The sequence below is a fragment of the Hyaena hyaena genome, unplaced genomic scaffold (genome assembly GCF_003009895.1).
Source record: "Hyaena hyaena isolate Hyena2069 unplaced genomic scaffold, ASM300989v1 scaffold_126, whole genome shotgun sequence".
In the NCBI taxonomy this organism is placed as follows: Eukaryota; Metazoa; Chordata; class Mammalia; order Carnivora; family Hyaenidae; genus Hyaena; species Hyaena hyaena.
Genome location: NW_024080759.1, coordinates 3,355,984 through 3,373,901, shown reverse-complemented (window position 1 = coordinate 3,373,901; position 17,918 = coordinate 3,355,984). Strand labels below are relative to the sequence as shown.

General features: G+C 37.9%; 1 protein-coding gene across 1 annotated transcript in view; it reads left to right on the top strand.

Annotated features, from left to right (window-relative positions):
- GALNT5 (polypeptide N-acetylgalactosaminyltransferase 5) overlaps positions 1 to 14,107 on the top strand; it is a 43,767-nt gene extending 29,660 nt beyond the window's left edge. The window contains exons 7-10 of the mRNA XM_039237512.1: positions 984 to 1,307; positions 6,533 to 6,613; positions 9,438 to 9,599; positions 13,030 to 14,107. Coding sequence (XP_039093443.1) covers positions 984 to 1,307; positions 6,533 to 6,613; positions 9,438 to 9,599; positions 13,030 to 13,170 — 708 coding nt within the window. The 3' untranslated portion in view covers positions 13,171 to 14,107. The remainder of the gene's footprint in view (positions 1 to 983; positions 1,308 to 6,532; positions 6,614 to 9,437; positions 9,600 to 13,029) is intronic.
- Positions 14,108 to 17,918: the final 3,811 nt, after the last annotated feature.

Sequence of the window (17,918 nt, the reverse complement as noted above, 5' to 3'; positions counted from 1 at the left end):
CTCAAATTCTTCCTATAAGAGTTTATCATTTGGTTTCATTTTACTAACATAATTAGCTATGGGACCACCTCTGGAAGGAAATTTCACAGAAATCTTAGGGCCTCTCAATTAATGTTTTTATATCCCAGATTGAATTTGGAAGAATCAATTGCTCCCATGAAATTTATTAGAGTTCCCTAACATTTTATAACACTGTTTCTACATCTGAACATAGGGGAAATAGTTGTCTGCCATTCCATGTAAATGCTGTAGGGTTCATATTTCATACAAACTTTCTCCAGGAACATTTTTCTAGTATATCAGAAGTAACAAAAGCAACCAGTAATGGGTCACCTTAGTGCAAGTGACAGAAGTACAAAAGTGCCTTTAAAGCAAGCCATCAACAGGTGATGTTGCAGCAACCTTGGACATCTCAGACAGTTCTGGATATCTGTGGTCACTAATCAGCACCTAAGAAAGCCTTAGCAGTAGCCAGAGTGAAGAGAATCCAAACGGCAACTGCTTTCTTAGGGAGTGGGGTGTATATAGTAAAAGGGGTATTACTTTGAGCTCATTTTCAAGTTGTGATCCATTAAGTGATATGGATCATCCCAAGATGTGAGAAGAAAAAACTGAAGGGGAAAAAAAAAAAAAGGAAATGTACACTTTTTACTCCAATCTAATCAAAACAGGAATTCATATCATATATTTTATACAGTTGGGACTCTGAGAATTTCTTTATTAAAAAAAAAGATGTACACTGCAGGGTAGGGAAGCAAACAATATATATTTCACTAATCCTAGAATGCTCCACAGCAATGTACAAAGCTAAATAAACCTGTTGAGCTTAATTCAAAACTATTGACAAAGATTTTAGAAGTTGACAGTACTACTTCAAACTGGGGGAATGGGGGTGGTCACTAGGTGTTTCCTTGTCATTGTTAATTGCCCATGACTTGTGGGCAGTCATGTGATGACTGATGCTTCCTATCGGACTGTTACAGGTATGGATGTGTGGTGGTGAAATTGAGATCATTCCCTGTTCCCGAGTGGGCCACATATTCAGAAATGACAATCCATACTCCTTCCCCAAGGACCGGATGAAGACAGTAGAGAGGAACTTGGTGCGGGTTGCTGAGGTCTGGCTTGACGAGTACAAGGAGCTATTCTATGGCCATGGGGACCACCTCATAGACCAAGGGTTAGATGTTGGAAACCTCACCGAACAACGGGAACTTCGAAAGAAACTAAAATGCAAAAGTTTCAAATGGTATTTGGAGAATGTTTTTCCTGATTTGAAGGCTCCCATTGTGAGGGCTAATGGTGTGGTAAGTTCAAGCAGCAGGTTAAATTCTGACTCCATAAATACTAAATTTAAAAACTCTTGAAAACGTGTGGAAAAGAATGAAGGATTACACTATAAATCAATATCTAGTATGAGTGCAGATGAGACACAGTATGGTTAAGGATTAAATATAGGTGAACTTAAGGGACTCTTTTAGGCAGCCACATTCATTGATTAATTCAGCAAATACCTACTGGATATCAGTAAACCACACAGTATTTCAGAAATGAATTATAGGGTAAATATGTATAAAGTAGATTTGATCCCTATTTGAGGAGCTTAATATCGAGTAGGGGAAACCATATACAAACACGGAAGGCTTAAACAAAAAATAGGATGGCTTAGTCCCTAGTGATGAATCCTTCTAAGCTAGAGTATTCAACTCTGAGGAGATATTGAAGGCTAGGCCTCAAAGACACGTGTCAGCCAAGCTCTACAGAAGGGACCCCTAAGCAGAGGATGCCCCTTGTACAAAAACTCTTGGATAGATGATGGTAAAGGCATTCAAGAGCCAGAAAGAAGATGAATGTTGAGAGAGTAAGGATTTTCTTTTCCCTTTCCCTCTCTTTTTCTTGTTTCTTTCTCTTTTTCCTCTCTTTCTCTCTCTCCCCCTTTCTTCTCTTTTTTCTCATCTTCCTCCCTCCCTCCCTCCCTCCTGTCCTTCCTTCCTTTCTTCTTCTTCTCCTCTCTTTTTCTTTCTCCTTTCTCTCTCTTTCTTTCTTTCTTTCTTTCTTTCTTTCTTTCTTTCTTTCTTTCTTTCTTCTTTCTTCTCTTTCTGTCTNCTTCTTTCTTTCTTTCTGTCTCTCTTTCTGTCTCTCTTTCTTTCTTTCTTTCTTTCTTTCTTTTCCTTCTTTCTTTTTCTTTCTTCTCTCTCCTGAATGTAATAGGAAGTTATTGAACTAGGGTCAAGCAATGGGATGACATGATTTAATTAGGTTTTCACAGATTTCAAACAGGAATTGAAAATCAAAACAAACTGTCAGACAATGACAGAAAAAATTCCAGGGCACAACGTAACGTACCGAAAGGGAAGAAAGTGAGCTAGACAGGTTGGACAGAGTACAAAACCTAAGAACTAAAGCAAGAAAGTAGAGAAACAGGACAAAAGCTATTTCAAACCCATTCTAGGAGAGAGGCTTAATTTCAAGAGAATGGCAAAACGTGAGGATATTTATCATAAAATGGGTTTAGAGGTGATTAGTCAAGACTTGACCTAGAGCTCTTCCCAGTCATGCATATTTTAATCTGCATTACTGTTTTCTCATTTAATTTTTATTTCTAAATATTCTTAGTATTATTTTATTTTCTTTCAGAGTTTTCTTTTTCTTCATGCAAGAGGCTCTCAGACTTGACCATCAGTAAGCCTGTTATTTTAGGCCATATTTTTTCAATTCTCCCTAGAAACTGAATTATTCAAACGAATCACTCTCTGCCTAGGAAATTTCCTGATGGCAAGGAGATAGCAGAGCTATTCTCCCTGACAATGTAGGGGAGATCCTGGGAGAGTATGAAAAAGAGGAAACTTGAAAATTCAATTGACAAGTTAGTAAAAGTGACCTGTTTGTAACATTATGTAGTATAAAATTAACATCTTTGTAGGTCAAGATAGAATAGCAGCTATTTCAGGTGGTTCAACCTGATACTTTTTTCTAGGTAACTCATTAGGAAGAACACCATGAATTTATACACTGTTCAAACAATGTGTCTGTAAAATAAACTTTTTTTCTATTTCAACTCCTGAGTGAAGAAAAGAGAAATTCTCACCATACCCTGTCCTAACACAGAATCTCAGCAAGAGCATTACCGAACTTTAACCACCAGAGGGAACTAAAAAACTATCTTTTGCCTCCTCTGTGAGGCTAATGTGTCTAAGAGGTCCCATGAAATTTTTGAAGAGTTCTTTTATAATAGCCTGCTGATCCCTGAGCTATAATATATTAAAATGCGCAAAATATTTTTAAATTATATTTTTGAATTCTGTTTGTTGTCTTCCTTAAACTAATTATAATCAAGATGTCATTTGCTCCTTTCTGAAGCCACCAGGAGGGAGCATTATTACCATTTAGATAGATAGATAGATAGATAGATAGATAGATAGATAGATAGATAGATAGATAGACAGATAACCTTTCAATAGGCATTTCAGACTAAGACTAAGTTAACCATTATTTTCGATGGATAGTCTTGGAAAGTCTCAAAAAACTTACAACTTTTTGTCATTTGCTCCATCTTTTCCCTTCCTTCAGGGTATACACTTAGGAATTTAAATCCAGTGAAAAAGGTTTTTGTTCGTTTGTTTGTTTTCTTTTCTTTTTCATAAGAACCTATCATATCTTATTGAACCAAAAATATTTAATGAATAAAAGAACCTCACTAATAATGTGTATTTATATTGGTTTAAACGCTTAGTAAACAAGTTATAGCCTAATGGTTAGCAAATTCTGTGATAAACTGTGGGTAACTCCACCTCCTAAATTGGAAATGAGGTAATTCAAAACGGATAAATTTTGAAAAAAAATTGAAAAGTTTATATACTGCCTGGTTAAAAAAAAAAGATTGAAATGGTTTACAATAAAAACATAAGTATAATTTTTTAAGTTTATGTATTTATTGGGGCGCCTGGGTGGCTTAGTCGGTTAAGCATCTGACTTTCGCTTAGGTCATGATCTAGTGGTTCGTGGGTTCGAGCCCCGCGTCTGGCTCTCTGCTGACTGCCAGCTCAGAGCCTGGAGCCTGTTTCAGTCTGTGACTCCTGCTCTCTCTCTGACCCTCCCCTGCTCACGCTGTCTCTCTCTCTCTCCTAGAAATAAATAAAACATTAAAAAAAAAGTTTATGTATTTATTTTGAGAGAGACAGAGAAGGAGCATGAGCAGAAGACAGGCAGAGTGGGGGGAGAGAGAGAGAGAGAGAGAGAGAGAGAGAGAGAGAGAGAGAGAATCTCAAGTAGGATCCATGCTCAGCATGGAGCCGGAGGTGGGGCTCGATCCCACAACCCTGGGATCATGACCCGAGCCAAAATCAAGAGTCAGACATTGACTCAGTCAACCTGTTGAACCACCCACGTGTCCCTGAATACAAGTCAATTTTTAAAACCATTCAGAAGTCAATAAAGAATAACAACTCCTTAGCACTTCATAGATCATTTCTATGTGAAGAAAAGCAGTTTCTCCAAAAATCTCTGATAGGGAGGAAGGGAAACAAAGCTTCAGAAAACTTGGAGGAGTGGTAAGTAAGGGAAAGAAAAATTTTCTCCTTCCATCCAATGATTTTCCATGCTTGGCAGAAGGGACTGTACAAAATAAATACAAAGTAATTAGTGAAACCCAGGGTTCCCATACACCGCTCTGGGCAATGTTAATTGTGCTGCCAGAAATAAGATCCCAGGGCCAAATATATTTGGCAAACACACTGCATTCCCTCTTATAGCAGACAACTAAACATTAACGTACTGGAGGTTCTGCAAGGTTCTGGAGAAGTACAACCTGTTCAGCTGTAGTAAAGCCAGAGTTTTCCAAACACGTGGGAAGATGTGTTCTTTCTGAGTAACCCACAAATACAGAAGTTTATATTTATCTCGGTTAAAATCCAGAGAACAACTGGAGTGCATTTCCCCTCTATAATCTCTAGGATTATCCTACTTCAATGCATTTCTGTTAAATCTCTTCTCTGAAGTTGATTCCTTCTCTGTGTCCTGACTGTTCCATTGACTAGTGGTGGATTGTCTCTTCCCATATTTGTCACTTTAAATTGTGAATAGAGCTTTCTTTGAAGATTTCTGATGGACATTCTGTCTTTCTGGAGTTGTTTTCCATGCCAGCCACCTTAGAAGTAACCACCCTGACACTATTTTTATGTCTGTCAAAGTTCCTATCCAATGCAAGTAGTTAAACTTGCACTTCAAACCCAAATGAAGGTCAATGTAAGTTTCAGATTTCCAAGAGAAAATCTAGCTTTCCTGTTTGTCTCCCTGTGCCACTGGGTAAATGGTTTTCCCCAGAACACCATTCTACTGAGGGTCTAGAGTTGCCCACCTTTATGTGAAAGACGGCAATTTCAACTCTCTGGCTTACCCATGCCCAAGTTTTTCTCCTGGTCCTTACAATACTGGTCCCTTGCTTACCAGAATTACCAATTTTCCCATTTGCTAAAAGGTTTTGTTTTGTTTTCTGCATTTTGTGTTCCCTGAATTTTGCTTTACTTTCTTGCAATCTAAGCTATGCATGTAAAAGAGAGGACCAACTATTGAGCATGCTGTTAGGAAGGCTTGCAACTCTAAGCTAGACAGTTGCATCATAAAGCACCCCAGAGTTAGAGCTCTGTGTTAGGCACAACGGAATAGGAGGGGGCACAAAAAGTGTCCCTGCCAACAAACTTCCCCCCACTTCCAGCTCAGAAGGCTTTCCTGAGTGTAGATGTGACTCGACACAGCTCTTCGGGAAATCTAAGAAGTCTAAATTGCACTATTAACTCACCATCTCGTTAGCCTTGGCCAAGATGTCAAAGAGAGCAAGGGAATCAACATTTTTCTGCATTAAATGGTGACTTATAGAAAGCTGCCTCCATATTTGACCCCGTAAACCCATTAAAAACCTGGGGGTGGGGGGGTCCTGCTAGAGAGTGCCTTTAAGCTAGGCTCTGTACTAGCTTTCATGACTTCCCTATAATGAATTGTAGTTTGCCTGAGTCATTAGGAAGATTCTGACAGGGAATCAGCTGGAATCTGCTGTTCTTTGAAGGACTCAATTTATCTATGATTCAGTGTGTTAGGAATGAAATAGCTTGGAGGGGTCAGCCAGGGAACCGAGCCCATAAATGTTGGTTTGATTAAATTGCAAGTATGTGCATCGACTTTTAATGTATGCATCAGAAAAACTTGAGACAAGAAAATAACTACTTCTCGTGCTACCTTTTGCTCATTCCCTATTCAGCATTCCAGGCAAGGGTTAATTAAAAGCTTCTGTTTGTTCGCTCTGTGGCTGAATCATAGGCCTAAATTGACAGATTGAAGCTGTACTTTAGCAAGATTACATTATGTCTCTGTTAGAGATAGCAACCAATAAAATCGTAGAGTGCTAAGTATGCTAGGCTATCAACTTAACTATCTTTTAACCTTATTATAGTTTTATCATCTGTGTTTTCTGAATGTCTTGTTCTACTTTAAAATATTTTTTTCTTTCTTAATGCATATTTTATATTTTGCTTCCTAGCTTATTAATGTGGCCTTGGGCAAATGCATTTCCATTGAAAACACCACAACCACTTTGGAAGACTGTGATGGAAGCAGCAAGGTACCTGGGCTGGGAGGGTGGGCGGGGGATGTTCCTCTCTCATCACAGTGCAGTTAATAGACAGCCCAGGTGTAGTTGATAAGTGCAAGGTATGGTACATTTACCACTCACTTGAGAAATTTATTTTTGCCTGTACAAACAATAATTAATTTATAAATTTCTACATAATCATAAGGTTGGTGATAGAGGACTCGCCACTAAATGTACAGATAGTGAGCAAGGGAGTAAAAGTGTGGGTACTGAAGTTAACCCACCAGGGATCCAATGCTGCCTCCATTGCTTTCAAAAGTGTGTTAACTTTGCAAATCCTTTAACCTTTAGGTAAGTAGACCGAGCAGGTCTAAGGATCAAATTATGTGATACAGATGAAGCATGTAACACAATTTTTAACACTTAGTGCTCCACACATGTTCACTATTATCATAATGGACACACAAAGCATGAAAAATAAAAAAGTTACATGTAAAGATAAAATAAGAAAGGAAATAAAGGAAGAACATTTTTTCAAATAATCTAAAGGAGAAATTTTATTCTGATTCAGCCCCCTTTTCCCCATTCTCGTACATATAAGGGAGTAATGCAAATTACATAATCCATGATCCATGATGGAAACCCCTTCAACAAATCTCTGACAAACTCAGAACTCAACAGTTAGGGGAGGCAGGGGGGCCCAGGAGAACAGGGCAAGGACTCTGCAGTGCTGGAGGTGAGCTCTGAGTGACGGGGTCTCCTCTTCAACGTGTGTTCCTACGCATCCTCATTTTGTGGGAATATTATTGGTTTGAGTGCCAAATAAAACTCATAGGAACATCAATACATGAGTACAACTCAGCTTCCTAAAGTTCTAGATCACTCTTTGGTGAAGAAATTTTTTTTGTGATGACAATGTAGGCTTCCCCAGTCTTACTTGTTTGCTTTGACTAAGAGATATTGCTTATATTTTTTAGCACATTTCCTCTCTCCTCTTAATTCAAAGCTAGAAGAAAGGCATTTTTGTCATCTGCGTTGCTATAATTCAGCTAAGGATTATCAACTTGAAGCTAAAGGAACTCTCTTTTAATTACGAAAGAAGTGAGGTAGAGGGAAGAGAAATGTGTCAAAAATCATTGGAAATATACAACTTACATATTAACCATTCAAAGAGGAAATAAAGTCATAAATCATAAAACCACAAGGAGTTCAAATTATATGAAAGCAAAATATTATTTAACTCAATCCTTCAAGACTTGCCATTTTAGTGATTTTCCATACCTGATTAACCAGTATTTTATCTGAAAACCCATATTGTAGTCTGGATAACCACTGAGTCTCTCAAGGGGATTTTAGGAGTTGAAAATATGAATATGCAGCCCCTTACTTTCCAAAAACACCCATCTCCCTTTTTGTCTTGTTACTCATTTTTAGCTTCTGCTTCTTATAGTTTGTTTGAATAATAGCAAGGAAGGGAAACTTGGAGGAAGTTAACTTATTTTGGGCAGAATTAACTAAACTTTATACCAAGCCAGTTAATAACATTCATCCAAAAAAAGCTCGAAAGGAATAAATTTCTAGGATTGGACCACCCAGCTCTATCCTTCACCTTACCTAAAAAGTCCCCGATTAACTTTTCATTAACTATTAACTTTACAACCAGTTGAGATGGCCCTTTTAAAGGCAATATCTAGCTTCTCTTTGTAGCCACATACTACTGTGAAACGAGACTATGCATCTCAAATTTTAATGTGCACAGAAATCACCTGAAAAGTTTGTTACAATACAGGTTCTGATTCAATAGGTTCATAGTGGGACTGAGATTCAGCAGTTCCAAGTAGCTCCCAGGTGATGCTGATGTTGGTCCAGAACATCCCCTTTGACTGGTGAAGTCTAACCCAATGACAAACATGATACTCTAACTTAAACCTCAGTTACGGTACAAATGATTCACTAGATAAAGACATTTAGATAGATTCTACCAGAAGTCCATTTTTTGTTTATATTGGTGTAAAACAACAAATGTCTCACAGAGCCAGAGCCATAGAGTAAGTTGACCAGGCAGATAGTACTAGGTTGTAAATAACTGGAGAAAATACTTACAAAAATCGAAAATATGGTTTCATTACCTGAATCAGTAGTTATTTTAGACACCGACAATTCTCCAAAACTGGACTTCTGCAAGAGTAGTTCTAATGAACTAGGGGGTGTTAACAGAGCAGAGCCTGATGAGTCTTTCTGCTATCAGCAGAGAAAGATTTGTAACATCTTGTACACTAGAAACATTTTTCACCCTTAAGAAAGATGTTGAACCTTTCCTACAAAGCCTCTAGGAGTCCAGTAATCTAGATACTCTTAAAGAAGCATAATCATGTCCACCAAAGTAATTTCGGACTGTGACTTGGACCTCCTTGTAGCCCTAATGGCTATAGGTTATCTGGGATTCAGAGTTACCTGAAGTGACCTTCAAGCACCAGAGTTATCTGCAATTCAGAGTTACCTGAAATGACCTCCATTTACACATATGTACTATCTATACTAAATAATTTTTATTATTGCAACTCACATTTATTGGGGACTTACTGTGTTCTAAATAGACACTTAATAGTCATCACCTCAGCTCTCAGAGATATACACTATTGCTATCCAACCTAAAAATGACAAAAATGAAATGAGATATGGTAATAATATGCCCATACTATGAGAACTGAAAGTGGCAATACCAGGATTTGATCAAACATTTGATCAAAGTGCCTATATCCTTAACCATTGCTAACAAAATTGTTTAACAAACAGCAAACCCTACCTGTGTTTGCTGCTGAAAGTGACCTTTTCTTTATTCATCTCCTGACAGCTTCAACAATTTAATTATACCTGGCTAAGACTTATTAAGCATGAAGAGTGGTGCTTAGCTCCTGTCCCTGATACCGGGGCCCTGAGGCTGCACCCTTGTGATAACAGAAACAAAGGGCTAAAATGGCTGCATAAATCAACATCAGTCTTTCAGCCGGAACTGGTAAGCAAAATATTTATACCTCTTCTTTATCACAAATCCAACTTCCAATTAAATGGGACATAAACTCTCATTGTCGGCTTCCTCGCTCAGAATCTTTAAATGTGTTGGTGACAATCGAGGCAATGTAAAAGTTCATACAGAGAGATAAACAGATATTTTTTGTAAATTGCAAAGTCCTTTTTTTCTTTTACAGAATTTATTTCAAATAGGTTATGTCGGGTGCCTGGGTGGCTCAGTCGGTTAAGCCTCTGACTTCGGCTCAGGTCACAATCTCACGGCTTGTGGGTTTGAGTCCTGCCTCAGGCTCTGATGACTCAGATTCTGCATCTCTCTCTCTCTTTCTCTCTCTCTTTCTCTCTCTGCCCTTCCCCTGCTTGCACTCTGTCTCTCTCTCTAGATCAGAAATAAACATTTAAAAAATTCTGAAAACAGTTTATTTTAAATACAAGTCACCAGATTCCTTGGTTACATTATTATCAGCATCTTTGTTTCTATAAGTCATTTGCTTCAGTCAACTAAGACTGACAAAAATAATGCTTATAAGCTAGAATTGGTTCTCACTGGTCACTAGAAAAGTCTACAAAGAGAGTATATGGGGAAAACAAGAAGCAGTGTGCTTTATACAAGGCCTCACTTTAGTATGAATCTGATTGCTGTGGGGTGGTTTTTTTTTTTGTTTTTTGTTTTTTTTTGCATTTTTCCTCTCTTCCATAAGGGGTGACTTTTCCTCATCTCTCCTGGCTCCCAGAGATTTGGGCTCTCAACAAGTGTTGAAGCCAGCTCCCACCAGCTTGTAGGAGATAATTGTGTGCTGTGTGAACTTGCCAACTTCACATTCAATGACATTACATTGGTAGCTTGAAACCAGCCATGATGGGAGTATTTATGTAAACACATGCTACATATCCAGGGGTGTTTATCCAGAGGTCCAGCTGTTAATATTTACTAGACCATCCCTGCTATATCCTATTCACTCTCAAAGTCCTGACAGTTTTCCTCAATTCTATTTTTTAAAGTTTATTTATTTTGAGAGAGAGAGAGCATGAATGATGGAGGGCAGAGAGAGAGAGAGGAAGAGAGAATCTTAAGCAGGCTCTATGCTGTCATCACAGAGCCTGACACCGTGTTTGATCTCAGGAACTGTGAGATGATGACCTTAGCTGAAATCATGAGTCAGACGCTTAACTGACTGAGCAACCTGGGTGCCCTTCCCCAATTCTATTCTAACAAGATACAAAATCATAAGCTTTAGTATAAGATCTTGGGTGGCAAGAATATTTTCAGACTGACCTTCTTAAAGTTTCTACTCTTTCACTAGCAAGTAGCCACCATATCCACAAAATGCGCTGGGTACATGAAGTCCATCATTTTGCTCAGGACTGTCCCCAGAGTAAGCACACTTCTTTTCTCCTTAGGGTACCTCCATTCCTTTTGGTGTCACAACCAATGACTACTCCCTTTATGACCTTTTCTTCCTGCTCAGGGTCGAAATCAGGGGCTGAGCAACACACTTCCCAATCTTCCTCCCTTTTAATCTTCTCTGTTATATTTCATTCCTTCTAGACATTTTTTTCTCTTTAGCAATAATGACTATTATTGACTTACTCAGAAAAATGAGAAATTACTAGTGTACAAGTTACTAATTTTATGTTGCATGGTGTTGCGAAAATCCATAAACATCTATTGAATATGTCCTTTGACTTCCTTAATCTTATGCCAAACAAAGCAGGAAGTGGTGGCAAGGGGTAGGGGTTGGAGGGTGAGGGAAGTAGTGGGTTCAGGGGAGAGAAAAGATAAGAATGAGAACACATTTTTCATCTGCAGAAGTAAATCTGTTACCAGAAAATATTTCACACTGATGAGAAAATATTTAGAAGAAAGCAGCCCATAAACCACACAAGTCTTATTTACAGACTGGGTTGACCCCATTGAGAACCTAAGCCTTCATCAGCTGATTTTTATGTAGGCTTAATTTTTGGTCCTTCTAAATGGTAAGCCAGTTTGTAAAGAGAGTAATTTAATTAAGATGGCAAAACTTGGATCACTGTTTCCCAACATTGTTTGTGCCTGTGACTTTGTATCATATCACATATCTACCTTCTGCCTTAAGTGCCCCTTTCCATGCTGCTAGATGTCATGGAGATGAATATCTTAATAATAGTCTTCCTTATTTTTTCAGTATTTTGGTAGTTTTCATACTAAACGTCCTGAGTCCTTCAAGGCATGTTACGAGAAATGGAGAAAAAGACTATGAATAATAGGAACATGTCTTTCCTTTTAGCATTAGTAGTTGAGAGCTTCATGGAAAGAAGTAGGGTAATAATGAGTTTGACCCTGAATACCAATGCATTGTTAAAATTATATATCTCCAATCTGCATTTAAAAGATATTCTCTAAGCCAGAGCACCCAAATCCTCTGGATTATGGAAAGGAAATCATTTCATAGGTAGCTTCTAACTACTGGGGCATGGAATGTCCCCCCGCCACTGGTTCCCTCATCAAGTGTCTTTAGTTTGAGGACAAATTGTTCAGTGACTGCTTTACAATCCACTGGCAGAATACTATAGATAATCCAGGATGATTTTGCTCAAGGCCAACTCCTTTACAAAACCTTCAGCATATTCAAACATCGTCTTGCCATATCCTTATAAAGATGACAATGTTTTTATAGGACCATTTTTAAAACAAACTATGAAGTCACCCCTGTTTGATATATTTTTCAAAATACTTCAAAACAATATACATATAATTAAGATTATCTTTGTCCTAGTCATGGAAAATTGAGAGGATTAACAAGTGAAAAAATATATAAAGCCATAAGCATGTTCTACATTGGTTATCCATAATTTCTAAGAAAGTCAGTAAATATTAACCAACAATAGAACTTCTCTGAAATACCTTTGACTTTTTTCTAATGACATCTGGATTTTCTGGACAGCAGGCATTATGTGCTGTCAGAGATTATGGTGGGAAGATTATGGTATTTATAAATAAATACATCATTTCTAGCACTTTGTATTTCAAGCTTGCATTCTAAGGTAAGAAATTAATTAATTAAAAAATTCTTAATTAAGAAATTAACTAACACACTTTTTGTGATGGGTATTTTTTCATGATTACCATCGGTTAGAGAGCCATCATCCATCAAATACAGTAAATGCCGTATGGAATTATTTCCTTTAAATAACAGAGTTATCAAGCCTATTGTCAGAAAATAAATCTTTTGCCTCCTCCCTGAGGCAGTCATAAAAGTCTTAACAGGCCCATAGCTTGGGAAAGTGAGATAGAGACAAATTTAATACAGTCCAAAGAAGAATTTCTAAGGAATCAAAAATATAATAATTATCTTTTTTTTATCAGTTTTTATTTCTTTATATTTCAGTTGTCAAATTCATTCTGTGGCTCATTCCCAGATCCTCTTTCTTTCCAGGTGAATCACATTGTTTTTGAAAATGATCATCAGTTGTTATGCTTAGAAGGAAATGTTTCTCAGAAGACCCTGAAAGTTGCTGCTTGTGACCCAGTGAAGCAGTTTCAAAAGTGGAAATTTGAAAAATACTATGAAGACTAAAGAACAACAAATATTTTTTTATCCAGTAAGCCCATTAGGCACTGTGAAAATGACAGTGGATGTGGGTACCATGTTTCTCCATGGTAGTTTACATTCTCAAAATTAATAGCATTTGAATAGGAGATTAAAAAACTCACAATAGTTGAAAAACCCAAAGTGAGCTCAGGGAAATGGTCTACCATTGGATTGGAGTCCTCCTTCAGCTCTCACTGGCCTTTTGAATTGCCTGCTTCCTGCCCTATGCTGGACCTCAGCCTGCAAGCTTCCCCATTTGATCAAACAGGTAACTGGAAATGAAGCCAAAAGTACTGGAGGAAGCACTGTGATATTCATGATGACTGAGTCTGTTAATAACCAGCTCCTTGGGCCTCACAAGTTGGTATAATCAATGAGAACCTAGTCCTTTATTTACTATTTTTAATAAAAAAATTGCTTGAGATCTTATGGTGAAAAGACCTTAGAAACACACACAGCTGCCATCTTGATAAAGTCCCTCCTAACTACACACATGTTCACCTACCAGTGTGAAAAAGTATCAGTATCATACTCCCTGATGGTAGGGCTTTGATCGAGATGACTACATAATGTTGTTCTGTTTTGTTTTTTCTCCATCTGAGTCAGTGGAAAAAAATTTCAGTGCGGAAGTCAAATGCTTATTCAATTCTAGACATGGATATTGTTTTAATTCATTTTGCGCTTTTCAAGCTACACTTAAAAAAAATCATATTAGCAACTTCTTAGATTTATGTGGACATTAAAAAAGAATGAAAAAAGGCAAGGAAAAAGGCTAGGTCACAATGCACGGTAGTCACCAAAAGTACATTTCATTGAACACACTCTAATGCAAGATCAAATAAGAGGAGCTGAAACAAACAAAGCAGAAATAGAGCACTGAGGGGCACCTGGGTGGCTCAGTTGGTCAAGCCTCTGACTCTTGATTTCAGCTCAGGTCGTTATCCCATGATGGGATGGATAGAGCCCCACATCCTGCTTGGGATTCACTCTCTCTCTTTCTCTCTGTCTCTCTCTCTCGCTCTCGCTCTCGCTCTTGCTGCCTTTCCCCTGCGTGAGCTGTCTCTCTCTCTCTCAAAATAAATAAACACACATTTTTAAATAAAGAAATAAAGCACTGAAAAATATTATTTATATAAAATAGTACTTTTGATTTTACAGCATTCACAGGGATGAAGTATGCCAAAAATAAGCTCGAAAAGATTTCAAAGTAGAAATAAAATGAAGTAAACATAATGAAAGGGGAAGAGGATGAGGTATGCAACCCTCAGGAAGAGAATTAAGAAAATAATGGCCTAGACTTGGCCAAAAAGAAAGGGAATATGGCACCTCTATATGGTGGGAGTGGGAGTGGGGTACGGGACCATAGATGTGGACCTAGTGATAAATTAGGGGGGAAAGTCCAATTTTTCTTTGATCCAAACAAGCTCCTAGTCTTAGGTATGCCAATACTTAGGCATACCATATTAGAAATCCTAATATATTTATATTGATTTTTTTTGGAAAGAAAATGCATACCCAAAAGACACATTGTGTGTCTAAAAGTCTCACACTAGTTAGTGAGAGATAAGGATTAGAATTTGGATCTCCAAAGAGAGGGCTCATTGCACTGCCCCAAGCCACTGGCCCAAACAAATCAGATCCAGAGCCGTTTTAAGAAAGAGATACATAAACCTTTCTGCTGGGGTTGCGTCTCTGGAGGGTAACCATGCTGTATGCTTGTTAATATAAAAACAAATGAAACTTTGTTCAATTGAGCTGATGGTGAAACTGGGCATTTTAGTTCTGACTTCCTATTTAAAATTTAATTTTATCTCCCAATTAATTACACAAAAGCAGAGCTATAACTATGACTCAGAAGGGAAAATGGGTTTGCCTATTTGCATTGTGTTTAAGATGTTTTGTTCTGATAATTGACATGGCAGAAGAGATAAGAGAATGACTGGAAAATGAGACAATTCTTTGCAAAATGGAGCTGGTTGGGGGATAAAACACAAGTCAGTAGCCAAAGGACTAACTGAATTGCTGACCCAAACTGAATTTGCTGAGTGCCTCAGGCAATTATTTGTGTAACTGCAAAAATGTTGAAAGGGTTATTTTTGCCCCCAGTGTAAAGACTCTCCTTTTATTCAGAAACCGTTTCCATGAAAAACATCAACTCTGTTCAGAAAAAGATGAATGTGGTTTGGATACACTTACCTTTCGGCATACCAATGAAAGAAATGGCAATGTTTTTCACCAAAAAAACTTCTATAGCACACTCTCCCTGACTTGACCATGACATACTCATACTATGAGGATCTGAAGCTGTATCTGAATCCATATTGTCAATATCACAAAGGATTATTTTCATATGTGACATGTTTATTCTTGGAAAGAATTTTAAAAACAGCTTTTACCATGTATTTTTTCAATTACTCTGAGATACAAGGAAAAAATCACTCGTTAGAAATCTTATTGTCCTAAGCTTAGGAGTATTGACTAATTGTGAAATCTCCTACCAAAAATTTTTAAGCATTACCCTCTAAATTTTGTCTGTAGAAGACTATAGTAAAGGAGTAAATGCTGCTAGGTCTCTGGTACTTCTAGTGAGAAACCTTGAATGGGACACATTAGGGTCCTATTCAGACCTAAATCCTTCAGTAGGAGGCAGTGTTACAGGGACTTCAGATTTTCCGTGGATTGGCTAGAGTCATTGTCTCTTAGAAAAATGTCTACACATTTTGTTACTTGAAACACAAGCATAGTTTTGGTAATATTTCACAGGACTTATTTGATCAAAAACTAATTCACCAGACCATCCAAGTACTCTTAACCTTTTAGTTTGCCCAGTTCCTTTCTCTTTTTCAACAGTTACCCAGAGCTTCTCCCTAAAAGATGACAGATCCATTGTTGGTACAGCCATGTTTCATCACTAACATCAAATTTGCTCAGTTCTGCTTGCTGACATTCAGTCAACTGTCATTCACAGGCCCCCAAACCACCATATGCCATAATCAAGATTTATTGTTAGCTTCTCCACAACTAATCTGGAAATATTCTCCTTGATATGAAAACACCTCACTTATGGTATCGCCTTAGGGATTGTAGAGGGGCAAAAAGACATCCGGTACTGTACATAGGAATTCAATTTCCCCAGTCTACCTTGATTTTATGAATGGCTTAGAATGGTTTTCAAGGGGCTATCATGCAAGAGAGTGGGGTTGAGGCCAGCCAGACAGTACCAGCTTTATTTGTTTTAACAACTTTAACTTCCAAGTTCAAACACAGAAAAGAAATGATACTGCAGGTGAGGGTCCCAATATCTTCAATAAAAACAAAGAATTTACAGAAAATAAAGGGAAAAGAGATGAGGGCTAACTATCTTTGAATGCCTATGATGTGCTAGGCACTATTTGTGCTGCACCTCACTGCTGTGCACAGCTCAGGTCTTTTTCTCTGCATTATGCAGACAAAGAGGATGGCTGAGAGGCAATGTCTAAGATCATTCCATGAGAAAGAGATTAAAATTTAGTTTCCATTCTATCTGGCTCGAAGAAAAAGAAGAAGGAGGAGGAGGAGAAGAAGAAGAGAGTCTCTTTGACTACAACATGCTGCTATGATTTATTTTTTCTATAAGTAGGGCAGGCAACTCAGGTGAGCTCAGTTAAAATCCCTTCATTGTGATGTCAAGCTTCTTAGGTCTCTGTTGGCTGTTGTATAGATAAGATAAAGAAACTGCACCCTTTCTGTTGATCAACCAAAATGTAAGCTTAGGGTTAGCCACCCCCACATGTTTTGCAGTGGCCTATCTCCTGGACTTCATGGAGGACATACTCTTTTCCATTTCCTATAACAAATGTGAGAAGGAGAAGTGAACATACAGAAATACCTTCTCTGTAAATAATACCACCAACTCTTTCTTCTACCAACCATAAATCAAAGCTGACAGATTGTCCAATTTGAACCGAGATGAGAAGTAAAACATTGAAGGGTCCTTTAATTTCAAATACAAACCAAGTCTTGTAACTTTTACTTCATTGTGTCAATCATTACCATAGTGCTTCTACAACTTTTGTGTGGGTTATTCAAAAAGTGCTCCAAGCTGCATGCCTTGAAATGAGAAAAGGAACAGTAACCAAAGCTAATATACAAAATGCTTATTTTTGGCAAACAGCCATTCCATGGACAGGTTTGAGTAAGCCATGTAAGCATTACATACTCCTGTTGAGGTTTACTGGATGGTATTTCAGGTGTTGGTGGTGATTGTACCCAAAAAAAAGGGGAAAAAAAATCCCATCACAACAAGTAAATTTAATGCCTCTGTTTTCAACCTAATGGGGCAGCTAATAGTTACCATCCCAATTAGGGTCTCTTTGCAAGTTTATGTGAAGAATTGTTTTGCAAAATCATACAGGAAAGTTCTCATTTTCCAGTAAACAGGGCAACTTCTAATATGTTGAGTTTATAATTATGATAGTTGCCATCAAATAAGTAACAAATAAGGGCGCCTGGGTGGCTCCAGTTGGTCGGGCAGCCGACTTCCTCTCAGGTCTTGATCTCACGGTTCGTGGGTTCGAGCCCCGCATCGGGCTCTGTGCTGACAGCTAGCTCAGAGCCTGGAGCCTGTTTCAGATTCTGTGTCTCCCTCTCTCTCTGACCCTCCCCTGCTCACGTTGTCTCTCTCTCTCTCAGAAAAAAAGAAAAGAAGTTTAAGAAAGTAAATAATTTCTTTGATAACAAAGGCTTTCTATTTT